General features: G+C 48.9%; 1 protein-coding gene across 1 annotated transcript in view; it reads left to right on the top strand.

The window, feature by feature from the left end:
- The window catches only part of LOC134082297 (uncharacterized), a 33,903-nt gene that overhangs the window by 15,570 nt on the left and 2,060 nt on the right, over positions 1-16,273 (top strand). The window contains exons 13-19 of the mRNA XM_062537945.1: positions 5,361-5,666; positions 7,094-7,238; positions 7,616-7,749; positions 7,890-8,030; positions 8,865-9,023; positions 15,026-15,191; positions 15,648-15,898. Of these exons, the coding sequence (XP_062393929.1) occupies positions 5,361-5,666; positions 7,094-7,238; positions 7,616-7,749; positions 7,890-8,030; positions 8,865-9,023; positions 15,026-15,191; positions 15,648-15,898 (1,302 nt within the window). The remainder of the gene's footprint in view (positions 1-5,360; positions 5,667-7,093; positions 7,239-7,615; positions 7,750-7,889; positions 8,031-8,864; positions 9,024-15,025; positions 15,192-15,647; positions 15,899-16,273) is intronic.

The following is a 16,273-nucleotide window of genomic DNA, read 5'->3' as shown; positions in this document are numbered from 1 at the left end:
TTTCCCTGGCCTGTCATGATGAATGACATTGACGAGGGTATCAGACATGTCATTTTCAAATGCTTGTGAAAGTTGATGGCACCCCCCCCCCCCCACTCCCCATCCAGCCACTGAAGACCCAGACAGTGGGCCCATATACTCAATGGGAGGATTTACGGGCTGTTTACCTTATCTTTGTCACCCCATAAGCCTATTTTACTTTTCTGAGGGAGTGTGTGTTTGTGTGTGTGTGTGGGGGGGGGGGGTTGTTTTTAGCTCAGCAGTGGCCACAATAGACCGTGAAGTTCACGGCCAGTCTGGGGGACCATAAACAAAAGGGAGGCGGAGCAGGAGGAGGCTGCATTGGTGGCCGGGCGCAAGCTGTCCACAGCCACAGCCCCTCCACCAACTCTCTCATGACCTTTAGGATCCAGGGGTCACAGTCGGTGGATGAGGCGGATGGGGGTTGGGGGACAGACTTTGGGGTCCCCCAGAACCCCCTCTCCTCATTATAACCCCCCAGATGGGTGGCGAATTCATCCCTAAACTTGATCACTCAGTCACACTCAGGGTCATGAAGGTCCTATCAGGCTTTAGTGGTAGTGGATGGGGGTGTCTGCATTCTCAATGCATAGAATACAGCTGCGACTGCAGACAGACAAGAGCAAGTCTAATTGGACAAAGGCTCCATTTTATTCTGCACTTATTGTGAGGGCAGCTCCGTGTGAATATATATGTATTCGCCTTCAAAGGCGCCAATTCATACAAGTAACAATCGACTCAAATGACGACAATCAGGTAACATAAAAACAAAAAACAGGGCAGTTCCTTGATTTAACAACTTAGGTCCATGGTCAGGTCCAAATTTGCTGCTTTTTGCCTTCCCTTGACATTTTCCTCTTCCTTGTTCAAGCCATGTGATATAACCAGAGATGAAGTGATGTTAGTGGGATTAGTTTAGCGCTTAGCTTATCCTCGGATTTCACCTCACACTGCTGTTTTACACTCTCATTTGAACCCTCTCACCATATAAAGTAGCAGCAATGGCCCTTGCTTTGCTAGAGAGCCACCTCCCCTCTGTGAGATCCTGGGCCTGTTTGCTGCTTAGCCCCTGAATCTTCACCGGGCCACTGAGACACAAAAGCCACAGTCCTCTGAGCTCGCTGTGTGACACAAGCCTTCTTCAGCACAGCTGAATCACACGAGCTGTCAGCTAGCACCTCGGGGGGCTGTGGGCCAGACCACAGCCCAAACCTGCTGTATGAGAGTCATGCTGGTACACACAGACACACACACACACACACACACACACACACACACACACACACACACACACACACACACACACACATACACACACACACACACACACACACACACACACACACACACACACACACACACACACACACACACACACACACACACACACACACACAAACACACACACACACACACACACACACACACATACACACACTTATGCTAAGATGAGGAGTTAAGAGCAGGGATGTGTTGGGTGATTTGGCACAGACTGGGGCTGTAAGGCAGCCCATAATCCTGTTGGAACCATGTCCCCTCCGATCTCACTTGGGACTTGGCTAAAGTAGATGAATATGTCTCTTATGAACGCTGACGAAAGTTGAAAGCGGTTAAAAGTCATGCACGATTTGGCAGTGAACGGAGCTTTAACACAGCTCTTAATCCTGTTGGAACCATGTCCTCCATTTTTATAACTGGGATTTCGCAAATGCTGTTGAATTGAGACGTCCCATTCTTAGCCATGGGATTCCGTTTCATTGCATCATTGTTTTATTTATTGCGTCATTTAGAAGCCTTTGGGAATTGGTATCCATCAAAATACATACTAATATAAGTGAGACTGAAAAATGGAAACCGTTGAACTTGTACATGCTGGGCACTCTATTAGTGTGAAAAGCAAACCAGTGTAGTTGTGGCATTTGTTTGTTTTGGCAGACTGTAGCTTCGGATCAGGGGGAGCAGTGAGGGAGAGAGAAAGTTAAATTGGCACACAAAGTCCTAAAGCTTAGGCAGTGGGTCTCACACAGCATGTCTTGGTCTGGTGCCAAATGTTGGAGCTCTGGTGTTGATGGAGTTGATGTTTGTGTCTAAAGCCATCCTTACACCAAAAGACTGACTTTGAAAAAGATGGGAAAGATCCTTAAACGATTGTAGTCTTTTGAGTAAAGCTTGAATATGGGGGCATTAGTCAAAAGACTCCAATCTTTCAAGAATCTTTCCCAAATCTTGTCAAAGTCTTCTGATGCATCTGAGTAGCATTAGATACATGCTCCATCTCCCCAATGCCTTGGATTGGCAGCAGTGCATGAGTATGCTGATGTCCTGATCAAGACTTTGGCGTGGAAGAGCAAGAGGAGAATGAAAACTATTCAGTGGGCTCTCTAGGCCTCTAGGATTCATCTTGGGAAGATACTTGGCTTAAGGCTGCCTTTTGGATTGGTAATGTTCTGCAAAACCAGATGGAACTGACACAGCTGCTAGATGGTGCCAGGTGTGGTTGTTTTGAGCAGAGCCTGTAGAGGTGGTTCTAGATGGAGCCGGGTGATGGTGTCACATCAGGGCTGCTCCAGTTCAGCCTGTGTCAATGAAGGCAGACGGATCACAGAGTCCAGACACCAGACAGCATGGAGAAGGGTGAAAAGGTCTCAATTTCACATATCAGTGCCCAAGTTCAAGTCCACGTCCAAGTGCAGAGGCCTTTTTGTTCTCTGGGAAAGGGGGGACCAGGGTGCTGGCTGCTAGAAAAGGTCAAGGAATTGAGTCGGTGATTCATGGAACAGAGGGTTCCCCCAAAATGGTGAAGAGAATGGGGGGACAGACACATCGGCGGTGATGGGTCGGGGGCGAAGTCTGAGTGATCGGGTGGCATGGGAAAGTCACCTCCAAGTTCAAGTGAAAAGGGGGGGTTGCTCCTTGGAGGCGGAGCAGGGGTGGACGTAGAAAGGGGGCAGATGGTGTCCTCAAAGTGGGGTGGGCTGATGGTGGGGTGCCTTAGAGCTTGATGGGACTGGCTGCAGGGGGCGGGTAGGGCTGGGATTGGGTGCTATCACTGGACTACCCTCATCTTGAGGCAATTGCCCCCCCCCTACACCCCCACACCTCCACCCGTCAACACTACCACTGCATTCCCTGTCACCACAACATATCCCCCCACCCCACCTCTCCTGCATTGTTGTGGCCTTCTCTGCTTCAGTGACTCTATGGCATTCAGGGTCCATTGTGAAACTGTTTTGGTGCTGGTGTGGTAGGGATGGGGGGTTGAGGGGTGGGTGTTACCTCGCAGAGAATGAGAGGGCTGAGGATTCTTTGGAGGGGTCCCTAACATAGCCATCAATCAGGCGGAGGCAAAGTCAAGTGCAAGTTTGCCTTTGGAAGGAGAAATGGAGGCGAACAGTCCCTCTCCATCCATTTTGTGGGCCCCCCTTCTGTGCTCTTGTGTCCCACTTCTTGATGCAAACACCCCCGTCCCCCCTTAGAATGAAGCTGTCACCAGTGAACCCAGCGGTCGGCTTCTCTCTCTCTCTCTCTCTCTCTCTTTCTTTCTCTCTCTCTTGCTGTTCTGCTCTCCGATCCTCTCTTTCCCTCTATACGCCCTTGTGGGAAATGAGTTAGTGCGTCATGCCTTTAACCCTCATTCACTGACTCTTTCACATGCTTCTAAGCTGCAGGTCTGCACTGTGAGATCCAGCCTCATGTGACTCCAATGAAGTCGCCCTTTCTCAATCTCCAATTAATAATAGTGATTGCCCATCCGCAATTATGGTGCCATTAAGCAAATGGCCAAAGCCTTGTCTGCCATGGGGCAGTATCTGATATGCATTAAGGAAGCCAGACAGGAACCGCCTCCCTCCCGAGGCCCTGTACATTTTTCATCTGTATGACTTGAATACATAGTTCTAGACGCTAATGTCTTATTGAAACAACATTAAGCAACTTAATCTCGATCACATAACCCGCTGAAAAGTGGAATTCACTGCCCTCCATGGAATTCACCGCCCTCCATGAAATGAAGGTAGCATCTTCAAAGGCGAGCGCATTTTTATTCAAGAGCATGCCCTTCTCTTTAACTAAATGGTCGGGCGGATGATGGGGCTTTTTACCCTTTACCTCTACAACCTTCTGTGAGTAATTAATAGAGCTTGTTAACCCCCTAATTGGTGTTGCCATGATTACATGCTCCTTTGTGTCTCCGGCCTTAGGTCATTATTTTCAGAATAATATATGAATGGGGAAGGGGGGGGGGCCTGATCAATGATGAGTGGCCTGGCGTGTCAGTGATCAATTCTCTTAAATATGACCCCTGCATTCCTCCCCCCCGTTCTAATTATCAGTGGAAGTCGTAAAACTATGTCCTTAAAGTCTTTATTGCTCCATAAACCCAAGATACATGGCCAGCCAGAGCCTCAGAATCACAATGTGTCCGAGGCCGTAAAACAGTGTGAGTCCCCCTGGACCATGAGAACCGCTGCCGGAGGATCTCTTTCCATGTAGCAGAGCAGAGCGATTAAGTATCAGCCTTGTTGCGGTTTAGTGACAGCGCTGTCAGTATCTCAAACATCCATTCCATCTCTCCACCTCTCCTCACCCCATTCCCGTTTCCATGCCGATGGTAACATCTTTGTGCTGTGTGACGGCAGGTCATCCTCACTCCCATCCATCCTTTCTCAGGCCTCCTCTTCATCTGCAGCATGTCACCACTGAGGCTGACATCATCCCTCTCCTCATCTTCCTCTTCATCATCCCAATGCCATGGCATCACCACCACCATCCATCATTGGCATCATCATGTCATCAGCATGTCGAGACCTGCACCCCTCCATGTCCTAACGCCAGTATCGACATGGAGGCCCGTCACCCGTGATATCACATGACCATCATCAGCATGCCTGTCCACGGTGACCAAATGAACCTGGCTCATAGTAATGGCATCAGTTCCATCACAATCCATGGTATGAAATTACATCTATCAACTGTCTCATCAGCATCACCAGTTTAACATGTGATATACTGTATGCAATTGGCCCTCTGCCTTTCCCAATACATTTCCATTGTACAATATATTTACATTCATACATTTACAATTTAGCTACCACTTGCCCTTGGGGATCAATAAAGTATATCTATCTATCTATCTATCATACAAATACTTTTATCCAATGCAAAAGAGACCTTATAGAGTACAATAAATACTACCTTTACATGCAATACAAGATGACTAGAGGATCAAGGGGCAGAAGTTTAAACTTAAGACAGTGAGAGAAGTGATCAAGTGACCAAACCAGACCATCACCTGACCTCTCCTGTCTCTCCTCTGTCCCCCCCCCCCCCCCCCCCCCCAGCGCTTAGCCGAGCCTCGGAGTTAGCGTTCCTGAAGGAGCCCAGCGACGTCATCGCCGTGCGGGACCGCCCGCTGATGCTGGACTGCGAGGTGGAGGGCGAGGGGCCGATCACCATCACCTGGCGCAGGAACGGCGTGGCCGTGCCGCTGGGCGTGCGGACGGAGGTGATGCCCACGGGCGCGCTCCTCATCCGCAGCTTCCAGAAGCGCCGCGAGAGCAACGAGACGGACGCCGGCGAGTACGAGTGCGCCGCCCAGAACCGCTACGGCATGCTGGTCAGCCGCAAGGCCCGCGTCCAGCTCGCATGTGAGTACACACACAAGTCCAACCTGTGAGTGAGTGTGTGTGTGAGTGTGTGTGTGTGTGTGTGTGTGTTTGGAGGGGGGAGGTGGGCCCGTGTCCAGCTCGCATGTGAGTACCTGGGGAAAGCAGTACACACACAAGTCCAACCTGTGTGTGAGTGTGTGTGTGTGTGTGTGTGTGTGCGTGTGTGTGTGTGTGTGTGTGTGTGTGTTTGTGTGTGTGTGTGTGTGTTTGGAGGGGGGAGGTGGGCCCGCGTCCAGCTCGCATGTGAGTACCGGGGGGAGAGCAGTACACACACCAAGTCCAACCTGTGAGCGAGTGTGTGTGTGTGTGTGTGTGTGTGTGTGTGTTTGTGTGTGTTTGTTTGGAGGGGGGAGGTGGGCCCGCGTCCAGCTCGCATGTGAGTACCGGGGGAAAGCAGTACACACACAAGTCCAACCTGTGAGCTAGTGTGTGTGTGTGTGTGTTTGTGTGTGTTTGTGTGTGTTTGGAGGGGGGAGGTGGGCCCGCGTCCAGCTCGCATGTGAGTACCGGGGGAAAGCAGTACACACACAAGTCCAACCTGTGAGCGAGTGTGTGTGTGTGTGTGTGTGTGTGTTTGTGTGTGTTTGGATGGGGGAGGTGGGAGGTGGTACAGTATGCATTGTTTTACCTTGAAGTATGAGTCTTGAATTATTGCTTTGCTTACCCGAGTCAGCTATATATATATTTTTTTTTAAAAAACTCTCAATCAATTTGCTCTACATCTATGGTTTATGTTATGTCAGCAATTTCTAGTGCATACAATCTGATTTTATTCCACTGTTGTTATAGATAGTAGCTGTAAATATGTCCTGCGCGTTTTATGCAGACTTGGCTGCACCAGCACACTCCCTGGGCTTGTAAATGTGTTGGAGACATTATTTTAGCGGGATGTTTGTTTTTCGAATGCCCTTGTACTTACCTCTCTTCCTCACCTCATGGCTTTAAATCATACCTGACAGTGCCCCCCCTCTCCCCTTCCCCTTCCCCTCGCTCCCTCTTGACTTTATGGTCGCAACTCCTCTGTTAGCCGTGGATATTAATGTCCTCTCCTTCACACTAAAATCCCTTTGAAGCGCAAACGACCTTTTTCTCTGCCTGCTCTCCTCTGACCCTTCCCATGGTCAAGTGAAGTGACGGAAGGGGCCAGAGGGGGCTTGTTATGGGATTGCTGTCTTCCTCGCCATTGCTTTGACTAGGCAAGAGGTTGCCATGGAAATACTCCTTCATTTGGCAAATCAGCCCCAAACCTTTATTGATTACTAAATCGCCTTCACTGTTCTGTTAATGGCCATGAACTGATTAAGTGTATGAGGAGGAGGAGGGTGCTGGGTTTAAACGTGCATATAAATAAGCTTCTCTCTTTTTATGTGTCCGGCTTTTCGATTTTTTTTTTCATAACACAACAGCGCTGCCCAAGTTTCACACACACCCGGAGTCAATGGCTGTGGATGAGGGAGGCGTGGCTCGCTTCCACTGTGCCGTCAACGGAATCCCAGAGGCCAGCATCACCTGGGAGAGGAACAGGACCACTCTCAATACGGACGATAGCAGGTGAGATACAACACACACACACACACACACACACACACACACATAATCTCTCTCTCTCTCTCACACACGCACACACACACACACACACACAATCTCTCTCTCTCTCTCTCTCTCTCTCTCACACACACACACACACACACACACACACGCACACACATACACACACAAAAACTCTCTCTCACACACACTAACACACACAATCACACAAGTACACCCACTCTCAAGCACACATGCCATAAAGGCAGGATGGTCGTTCTGACCACACAAACACACACACACACACACACACACACACACACACACACACACACACACACACACACAGTGTACATCCTGAGCTGCAGTCTCATATATCTCTCTTTCTTGCCCCCTTCCAGGTACACTCTCCTCCCAACGGGCATCCTGCAGATTACCGGCGTGCGGAAGGCAGACATGGGCTTCTACCGCTGCATGGCTGTGAACATCGCCAACACACGCTACAGCCACGAGGCCCAGTTCATAGTCACCGGTAATCCCCCGTCCACTCAAAAGAACACAGCGTCCAGCACACTCCTCTGAGCCACTGGCTAATACGTTTCTTCAACTTTCTTATCGTCTTTTACTCCCATCTCTCTCTTTCTATTTCTGTCTCTCTCTTTCACTCTTTTTTTGCAGCTGCGGGATCTCGCAGTTACAAGGACCCGGTGATCCTGTCCGGTCCCCAGAACTTGACCATCAACGTCCACCAGACAGCCATTCTGGAGTGTATCGCCACGGGGAACCCCCGGCCCATCGTGTCCTGGAGTAGACTGGGTGAGCCAGCCGCCTCACAGCACTCGCCATACTCTACACACATAAGACATTCATATGTACATTTATTCATTTAGCAGACGCTTTTATCTAAAGCCACTCTCAAAATGATTTCAAGCTACAATGGTCTTAGGTAACAATTAACACTACAACAATGACTTCTACAAACAATAGATGCTAAGCAAGACAAGTGACTGAAGCTCTGTTCTGATTCTAAGAGACTATGAATATTCATGCAATTCAGTGATTACAGGTGAAATCACCACTGTAGAGAAATATAAGATATTTCCACTTCTGAGGCAACACGCGACTGGTACCCAGCTAATAGCCAGCAGCTTGTACAGCAGCTCGACTGGTCCCTGCGTCCCAAAAATGAAATAAGTTGGCGACTCCATGTTTTGGCCCATTCAGTTAGTTATGGAGCTAAACCAGCAGGCGAACACCCATGACTGGGAATGGCTTAGAGCCTCAGAGAGGCCACAACATGGGAGGAGTTTCTCCATCAAGCTGAACTTTGTCAGTCAGCTCTGCTATAAAAATGTCTGGTCACTCCCATCATTTAGACCCTCCACTCAGAAGCAGGAGATGAGAATGTGTGATCCAGTGGTAGAAAGATTAGGCCAGACTGTAACCTTTCTATTTATTTATTTATTTATTTAAGTTCAGCTTCTGTATCTACAGTAGCCATGAACACTTTTTGAATTTGTGTTTATGTGTACATGACAACAGATGTTGTCTTTAATAGTTTGATATGAAAACAGAGTGGTGTTGTGTGAAATCAGTCAGTGGTCAGTGTGTTGTGTCGAGACTAACCATCTCCGGTGCTCTGTCGAGCAGACGGCCGCTCCATTGGAGTGGAGGGCATCCAGGTGCTGGGCACGGGCAACCTGATGATCTCGGACGTATCGCTGCAGCACTCGGGGGTCTACGTCTGCTCCGCCAACAGACCCGGCAGCAGGATGAGGCGCACGGCACTGGGCAGGCTCGTTGTTCAAGGTAAGTCCTCCTCGTCGACGACACACACCCCAAAGTTTTACCTGAGATCTTTCCTGAGACCTGACCATGCATCCACACATTCAAGTCATGTTCAGCTTGGGCATTTAGAAAGATGCTGCTGCAGTATGCCAGTGGTCCTCAGGGTCAGGTTGTCTCTGAATGGAACTGACCGTTTCTTTTGCAAAACTTCTCTGAGAGCAGTGCAAAAGATCCTTTACATACTGTATGTATGTTGAGAGACTATAAGCAAATATAAAATATGTGGATAGAGCAGTATGTATGATATACTTTTAGATTATTTATGTTTATATTCTTACACCGAGTACTTTCATAATGTTGCACATAAAAGAAACACTGTAATGGTGTGTTGCTTATGTCATCCTTTCAGTGCTCAGCCTTCAGAAATGTATTGAACAGTACAAAGGCATTATTCGTGGGATATGTGTACAGTATGCTTGCTCCATGCCCATTAATGGATGCATATTATGTGGTCAAAGAGGATGCACATATCTGTCTGACTCAAATAAATGTGTAGTTTACTGGCAGAAGAAGCTAGTCTTTTGTTTCAGATGCACTCAGTTCAGTTGTGGATCATTATTGTCCCTGAACTCAAACCACTCAACCATCTCACTCATACAACTCACACACACGCACGCACACACACACACACACACACACACACACACACACACACACTTATGGACAGGTAACATGGAAGGGGGATTAATGAGATGGGGGCAGTGAATGCGGGCAGGCCAGGCTAGATTAACCTGGGCTGGATGTGGCCGTGACCTCAGGGGTGAGATGAAGCCCTTCCCCCATGACCTTCGACCTTTTCCAAAGGGGCCTGGGCTTTCTGCCGCTACTAGCACAGCCCAGATCCCATTTTATAATTAATGGTGGACGCTAGGATCCAGCTGGACCTAGATAATGGACTGTATGGATTTGATGCTGAAATTACCCAGCTCAACTCTGACACCGTTTATCTTGCAGCTGCAGAGGCTACTCCTGGTGTTGTAGTGAGAAATGTGAAATTTCATTTTGTGGTTGAAGGCATTTGGTGAATGTGCGATGTGTGTCATCTGATTTGCTGAATCTCTGTTTGTCAGATGTATATGCTATAGCCATAGGGCTATTACACACAAAGGAAGATTGTTGCAGCAGGATATTTTGATTATTGCATGCGCATAGACACACATGCACACTCACACACACACACACACACACACACATGCACACACACATATCCACATATCCACACATATCCACATCCACACACAAACACACACACTAAGAAAGAGAAAGAAATAAAGAAAAGGGAGAGAGACACACACACACACACACACACACACACACACACTGGCACATATTGGTTTTCTCAAGGCTGTGGTTGTATCCATTAGATTTAAGCTTCATTGTCCATTCCCTCTTGCTCAATCAATCAATATCATTCACTATCAGTCTTTCACAATCAGATTGGCGCTTGGCTTCACCCCACTGTGGGAGGAGGTGCTGACTAATGTATTCATTAATTTATTGATTGACTTTGGTAAAGGACCAAAGAGCCTGACCATTGCTCTCTGACATTTAAAGTGGAGCGGTCTGAAACATGGCACACACACTTGTATATTCTCAATCAGCTGTTTAGTCCTTTTCAGAGAAAGTAAGTGATAAGCTTGATTTGGATACCACCTTTCATACACAGAATGCAGCTCAAAGGGCTTTGCATTTGGAACTGGACATGTAATACAATGTAACGTGTAACACAATAACACATTCCACTTCATTGCCGTGGCCATTTATGATCTAATCAGACAGCAACATATCAGAAATATAGAAAAGAGCATAGAAGAGCATAGAAATCACAGGACATAGAAAATAATATATAGAAAATAAGAGAGTTATCCTTGGGAAATGAATGTTGTAAAAACCAGAGGAGAGAAGCAAAAATGCAGACTTGAAGCGTTATTCTTCGCATCAATATTTTTTAGACAGTATCCATGTATGAAAGACTTTATCTAGGTATGAGACAATGCTGAATGCTGGCTAATGTTTGCTATCCAGGCATGACATGTGGCTGAATGACTGTCTCCATTTGTGGAAGTATCCAATGGATGAGTTCCACTATGGGTTTAAACCATTGTACAGATTATGACCTCCCATTCTGATCCACTGATCATTAGGCTGAGATTTCGTGAGACATTTTTGCCTTTTTCTGAATTGCACATGCCTGCAAAATTAAACCATCTGCTCTGCGGCATAGTGAAACTTGTGTGTCATATTCACAGACACCCTGACCATGAACTTGAAGAGTGTCTGAGCCCGAGGTCAAGTTTAATATCAGGGCAGGCCTCATTAGCATATGCAAGTCTAAACACAATAGAGCGCCGCGGGTTTAAGGAGCCGTTCACACGGTCACACGGCCCGTGTGCGCTGCCCTGTCTCCGCACCGCGCCTTTAGCCCCCGTCTGGCCATATTTGGTCCCCCGTCTGGTCTTGTCTGGCCCTTCCTGGTCGGTTCATGGTGATTTGGGTGTTGGGGTCGGCACAAGCCGAGCATGTGTGAGTTGACCCACTCTGACCCGGCGTGTCGCAATATGGGAAGGGACAATTGGTGGCCATCTGCGACTGTAGAAGGTGAGATGAGATGAGAGGAAGGACAGGAAGACAAATGATGTGGCCCACGTATGACTTGCAGTTCACTTAGCTATCACACACTCTAAATTCTAGGAGAAGGAGTTGTAGGCAAGCAGTTAAAGGTGAATAAGAGCAGTGTGTGTGTGTGTGTGTGTGTGTGTGTGTGTGTGTTGGTAAGTGTGTGTTGGTGTGTGTGTGTGTGTGTGTGTCTGTGTGTGTGTGTGTGTGTGTGTGTGGGTAAGTGTGTGTGTGTGTGTGTGTGTGTGTGTGTGTGTGTGTGTGTGTGTGTGTGTGTGTGTGTTGGTGTGTTTTGGTGAGTGTGTGTGTTGGCGTGTATGTGTGTGTGTGTGTGTGTGTGCGACTGTGCGTGTATGTGTGTGTGCACCAGAAAGATTGTGGTGGTGAGAAATCAAGGCAGAAAAATAGAGAATAGAGGCAAAGCAGCGAGTAGAGGAGGGGGGAGGTGGAATAATTGCATCTGAGTGAAGGATCACCCCTCACCTCTGACCTCTGACCTTCTCCATTGAAGCCCCCCAGGAAACCATGCGTGCAGGGGGCGGGGCCTGGATGGGGGTAGAATCTGGGATGAAGGGTGGGGGGCGGGTAGGTCGCCTGGGGAGTGGATGGGCGCTTTTGGTTGCAGCAGGCTGAGGTTCTGGGGTGGAGGGTGTGTGTGTGTGTGTGTGTGTGTGTGTGTGTGTGTGTGTGTGTGTGTGTGATTGATGGCTCTTGATACAGAATGAGGGCTGGAGGGGGGGGTGGCTGGGGGGGTCCCTCCCTCACACCCCTGTCACCAGAGTCTTCAGGGACCCTGTCGCTGTGACCCCACCCGGCCGTCAGCTGTGCTGGGGGGGAGAGAGAGGCAGACAGCGGGGAGAGCCAAGTTCACGGCTAAGGGCTGGACCACGGAGAGACAAAGGCAGATCAGGGCCGACCATTGTGTGTGCACTGCAGCTTTATTTCTAAAGCGTGTCTCTGCATATCACCCCCCCTCCTCCTGTTTCCCAGGCCTGGCCGACCCACGTTCTCACACCACACAAGTGAGACCTGGAGATTCCCATTCCCGTCGGGATGGGAGAATGGAGATTGGCCCGGAGGGGGGCTCGGCAAAGCCTCGGAAAACAGTGTGCAGGGAGTCATATGTAAATCGGAAAGCCTGGAAAAAAAACGGAAAAGGTGGTGGCCTTAGGATAGTCACATAGAGGTGTTGTAGACAAGGAGGAATTGTGGGCAGTAGCGTACATAGACACACACACACACACACACACACACACATACACACACAGATTTCTGCTGTTGAGAGGACAAAGGGAAGCGATGCCTGTGCTTGCTTTGCCTGCACCTCTGTTTGCTCATCTCTTCATGTAATAGATGGTGTTGCTCCAGTTCAAGTGTGAAGTGCACTTGAGCATTTGAAGAGATGGAGGAGATAGATTTACAGCATGGCGATGGCGACTCACACACACACACACACACACACACACACACACACACACACACACACACACACACACTCACTCACGTACACAATGGGTTTGTTAGCAGACACAGAGCCCCTTCTCCACTAGTGCTCTCTAGACTGCCGTGCTGCGCGGGTCTACTCAGAGACCCTAAAGTGGTGCCCATTCACGCTCACAATGGACCCATCTATCCTGCTCTAGTGGGTAAACCAGCAAACCTGCTCCCTCACCCCGGTTCCCCGGGCTCCCCCGCACTCTACACACACGCTCACACACATACGCACACACGCTCACACACACACACACACACACACGCTCACACTCTGAAGAGGCCTCCGTTAGCAAACACACTCACAATGGATACAACCCCGGCGGGTCAGATAGCTAGCACTGTGTGTGTGTGTGTGTGTGTGTGTGTGCCAGTGTTAGCTGGAGGTGTGCAGGAGAAGAGTGCAAGGACAATGCTGTGTGAATGGACAGCTGAAACTCCTCAGGAGATAATAGGGATGATAACAGGGAGTTACGTATTGTGTTATGAATGCTGAGAGGGGAGAGGCAATTATCAACTGCAGGGCAGTTTTCACAGGGCGTTATGCCATGGGAGAGAGAGAAGCTGTTGTTTCCATTATTCCTGTGTACTGTACGTGTGGGGTTTTGCCTGCTAATGGGAACAGATCACAGTGATGATGGTAGGGATACCCATGATGATGATGTTCAAGCAGTGGGTTTTTGAGAGCCTGAGCTAATTGGCATCTTTGGGACTTCCAAGGACAAAGCCATCATGTTCTCATGAAAGGAGAGGGAGATGGGGAGAATGAGATTGATCTCACGCATGTGTGTGTGTGTGTGTGTGTAATCCTGGCCCTAAAGCAAGCACCATGCCTCTCTCTGGCTGTGTGAAGGTCCCTTTTTCCGAGCGGCCTAATGAAAGAAAGGCCTTACGGGTTTGAGAGCTTAGAGAAGGTAAGAGGAATAAAATCCATCCTGCAAGTGATTAATGGGCTCCACTCAAATAGGCCTCCCATCAGACCCACCCACCCCCAACATGCCCCCCCCCCATCCATACACACACACACACGCTCCCACCCCCACCCCTTTGCCCCCTCCTCCCCAACACCCCCCATCCCCTCACCCCTGGACCCTTCTTCCCAGAGTCCTGACAATGGGCTTGTGAGAGGCCTCAGTTTTACGAGGGCCAGTCAGTGGCTGTATATCACAATGAGAGTAGCAGTGGTGGTGTTGGTGGTGGTGGTGGTGTTGGTGGTGGTGGTGGTGGATGCTCCAGGTTGCGTGTCGAGGGGGTGTCCCTGAGAGGGGTGTCAGGCCATGAGAGCAGGGGAGGCATCTGCCCCCCAGCACTGGCTGGCTGGCTGGCTGGGTGGGTGGGTGGGTGGGGGCTGTCACATGGGAGCTCGACAGAAGCGCACATCAATTTTGGCTTTAATTTGGAGCTCAGGCCGCACTGCTGTCACTGGTTGGGCTCCAGTAATCAGGCCGATTGGGCTGCATTTGAATCAGTGTCCAGACACCAGCCATTGGTATTAGAACAGTAGCTCAAATGATCAGATCAACACTGCAATTAAAGTATGTATGAACTGAAGCTACACAGGTGCTCTGTGGTGCTTGGTTGATTTGTATGAAGTAAGGCATAAAAGGACCATGTTGATCTGGTGCACTTAACCAAAGGTTTCATTTTTTCAACATAACACTAACTTCACCAGTTATCTTCTCTTGGCCTTTTTCAGAAATATTCCCTTCCCGAGGACTCAAGCTTTACACTCTGTTCCTCTCATAGTGAAGGGAGACATCTGTGCTGCCCCCTAGTGCATATTGTAGGCTAGTGCAACAAGGCAATGGGAGTAAATCTCAGGCAATTTATTTCCTCCCTTTCTCTCTCTCTCTTAGCTCCCCCTGAGTTCCTGCAGTGGCCGCAGTCTGTGTCCCGACCACTGGGTGGCAGTGCTGTGTTCTCCTGCTCAGCCCAGGGAGTGCCAGAGCCCCACCTCATCTGGCTCAAGAATGGCAAGATCCTCACCCCAGGAGACAACGTCAAACTCACCAACAGCAACAGGTACAACACACATACTGTAGCTATCCTGCTACTGGTATATAGACAACATGACCTAATATGATCAATTCACCCACATCTAACTTATGAAATGTGTCAGTTAAATGTATTCATGAGTTTAATCAACTACATATAAATGATATATTCATGAGATGAATATATATACTGTCATTTCCCGACTATCAGCCGTGGCTTATACATTGATTTTGCTCAATTTCTTCAGCTATGAGGTTAATACAGGGGGCAGTTAATATGGGATTAATATGGTTTTGTTTCTTTTAACTTGCATAAAACACTGTCCTGCGGTTTATACACAATGCGGCTTATATGCGGGAAATTACTGTGTGATTTATTAATATAACAATAGAGCGGCATTAATATACTGTACACATGTATATCAGCAGAGTGCCATCGGCCTGGTCATTCAGTGTCGTACTAACCCACTCATTCCTCCCTCAGCACCCTGGCTGTGACCCGCATCACCCCAGAAGATGAGGCCATCTACCAGTGCATCGCCGAGAACAGCGCCGGCACCAACCAGGCCAGTGCCCGCCTGGCAGTGTCCATGTCCAACGACCTGCCCCAGGCGCCCCAGGACCTGACGGCCACCCCGCTGTCCACCACCAGCCTCCAGGTCGCCTGGGCACAGCCCGCGCCCGAGATCACCGACGGCGTCATCGGATACGTGCTCCACATCCGCATGCTGGGAGGTGAGAGAGAGAGAGACAGAGCGAGAGATAGAGAGAGAGAGAGAGAGAGAGAGAGACAGAGAGCGAGAGAGAGAAAGAGAGAGAGAGTGTGTGTATATGTGTGTGTGTGTGTGTGTGTGTATTTGTGTGTAAACGTGTGTGTGTGTGTGTGTGTGTGTGTGAGAGAGAGAGAGAGAGAGAGTGGGAGAAATTATTAAATCCCAAGGATATTCACAGATTTACAAACGGATAGAATGAGATTGAGAGAGGGGGGGAGAAAAAGTGGCCCAAAATCTCCATGCGATATTAAATGTGTCGTGAATCTTTAAGTCCTGAAGCAGTCATTGTTCAGCCCCTTATTATCTCTGTCCTGGCACCCTACTGGTCTTCCCAATC

Source organism: Sardina pilchardus, chromosome 6, assembly GCF_963854185.1.
Source record: "Sardina pilchardus chromosome 6, fSarPil1.1, whole genome shotgun sequence".
NCBI classification, from domain to species: domain Eukaryota; kingdom Metazoa; phylum Chordata; class Actinopteri; order Clupeiformes; family Clupeidae; genus Sardina; species Sardina pilchardus.
The sequence above is the reverse complement of the archived record's forward strand: the minus strand, read 5'-3'. Positions and strand labels throughout refer to the sequence as shown.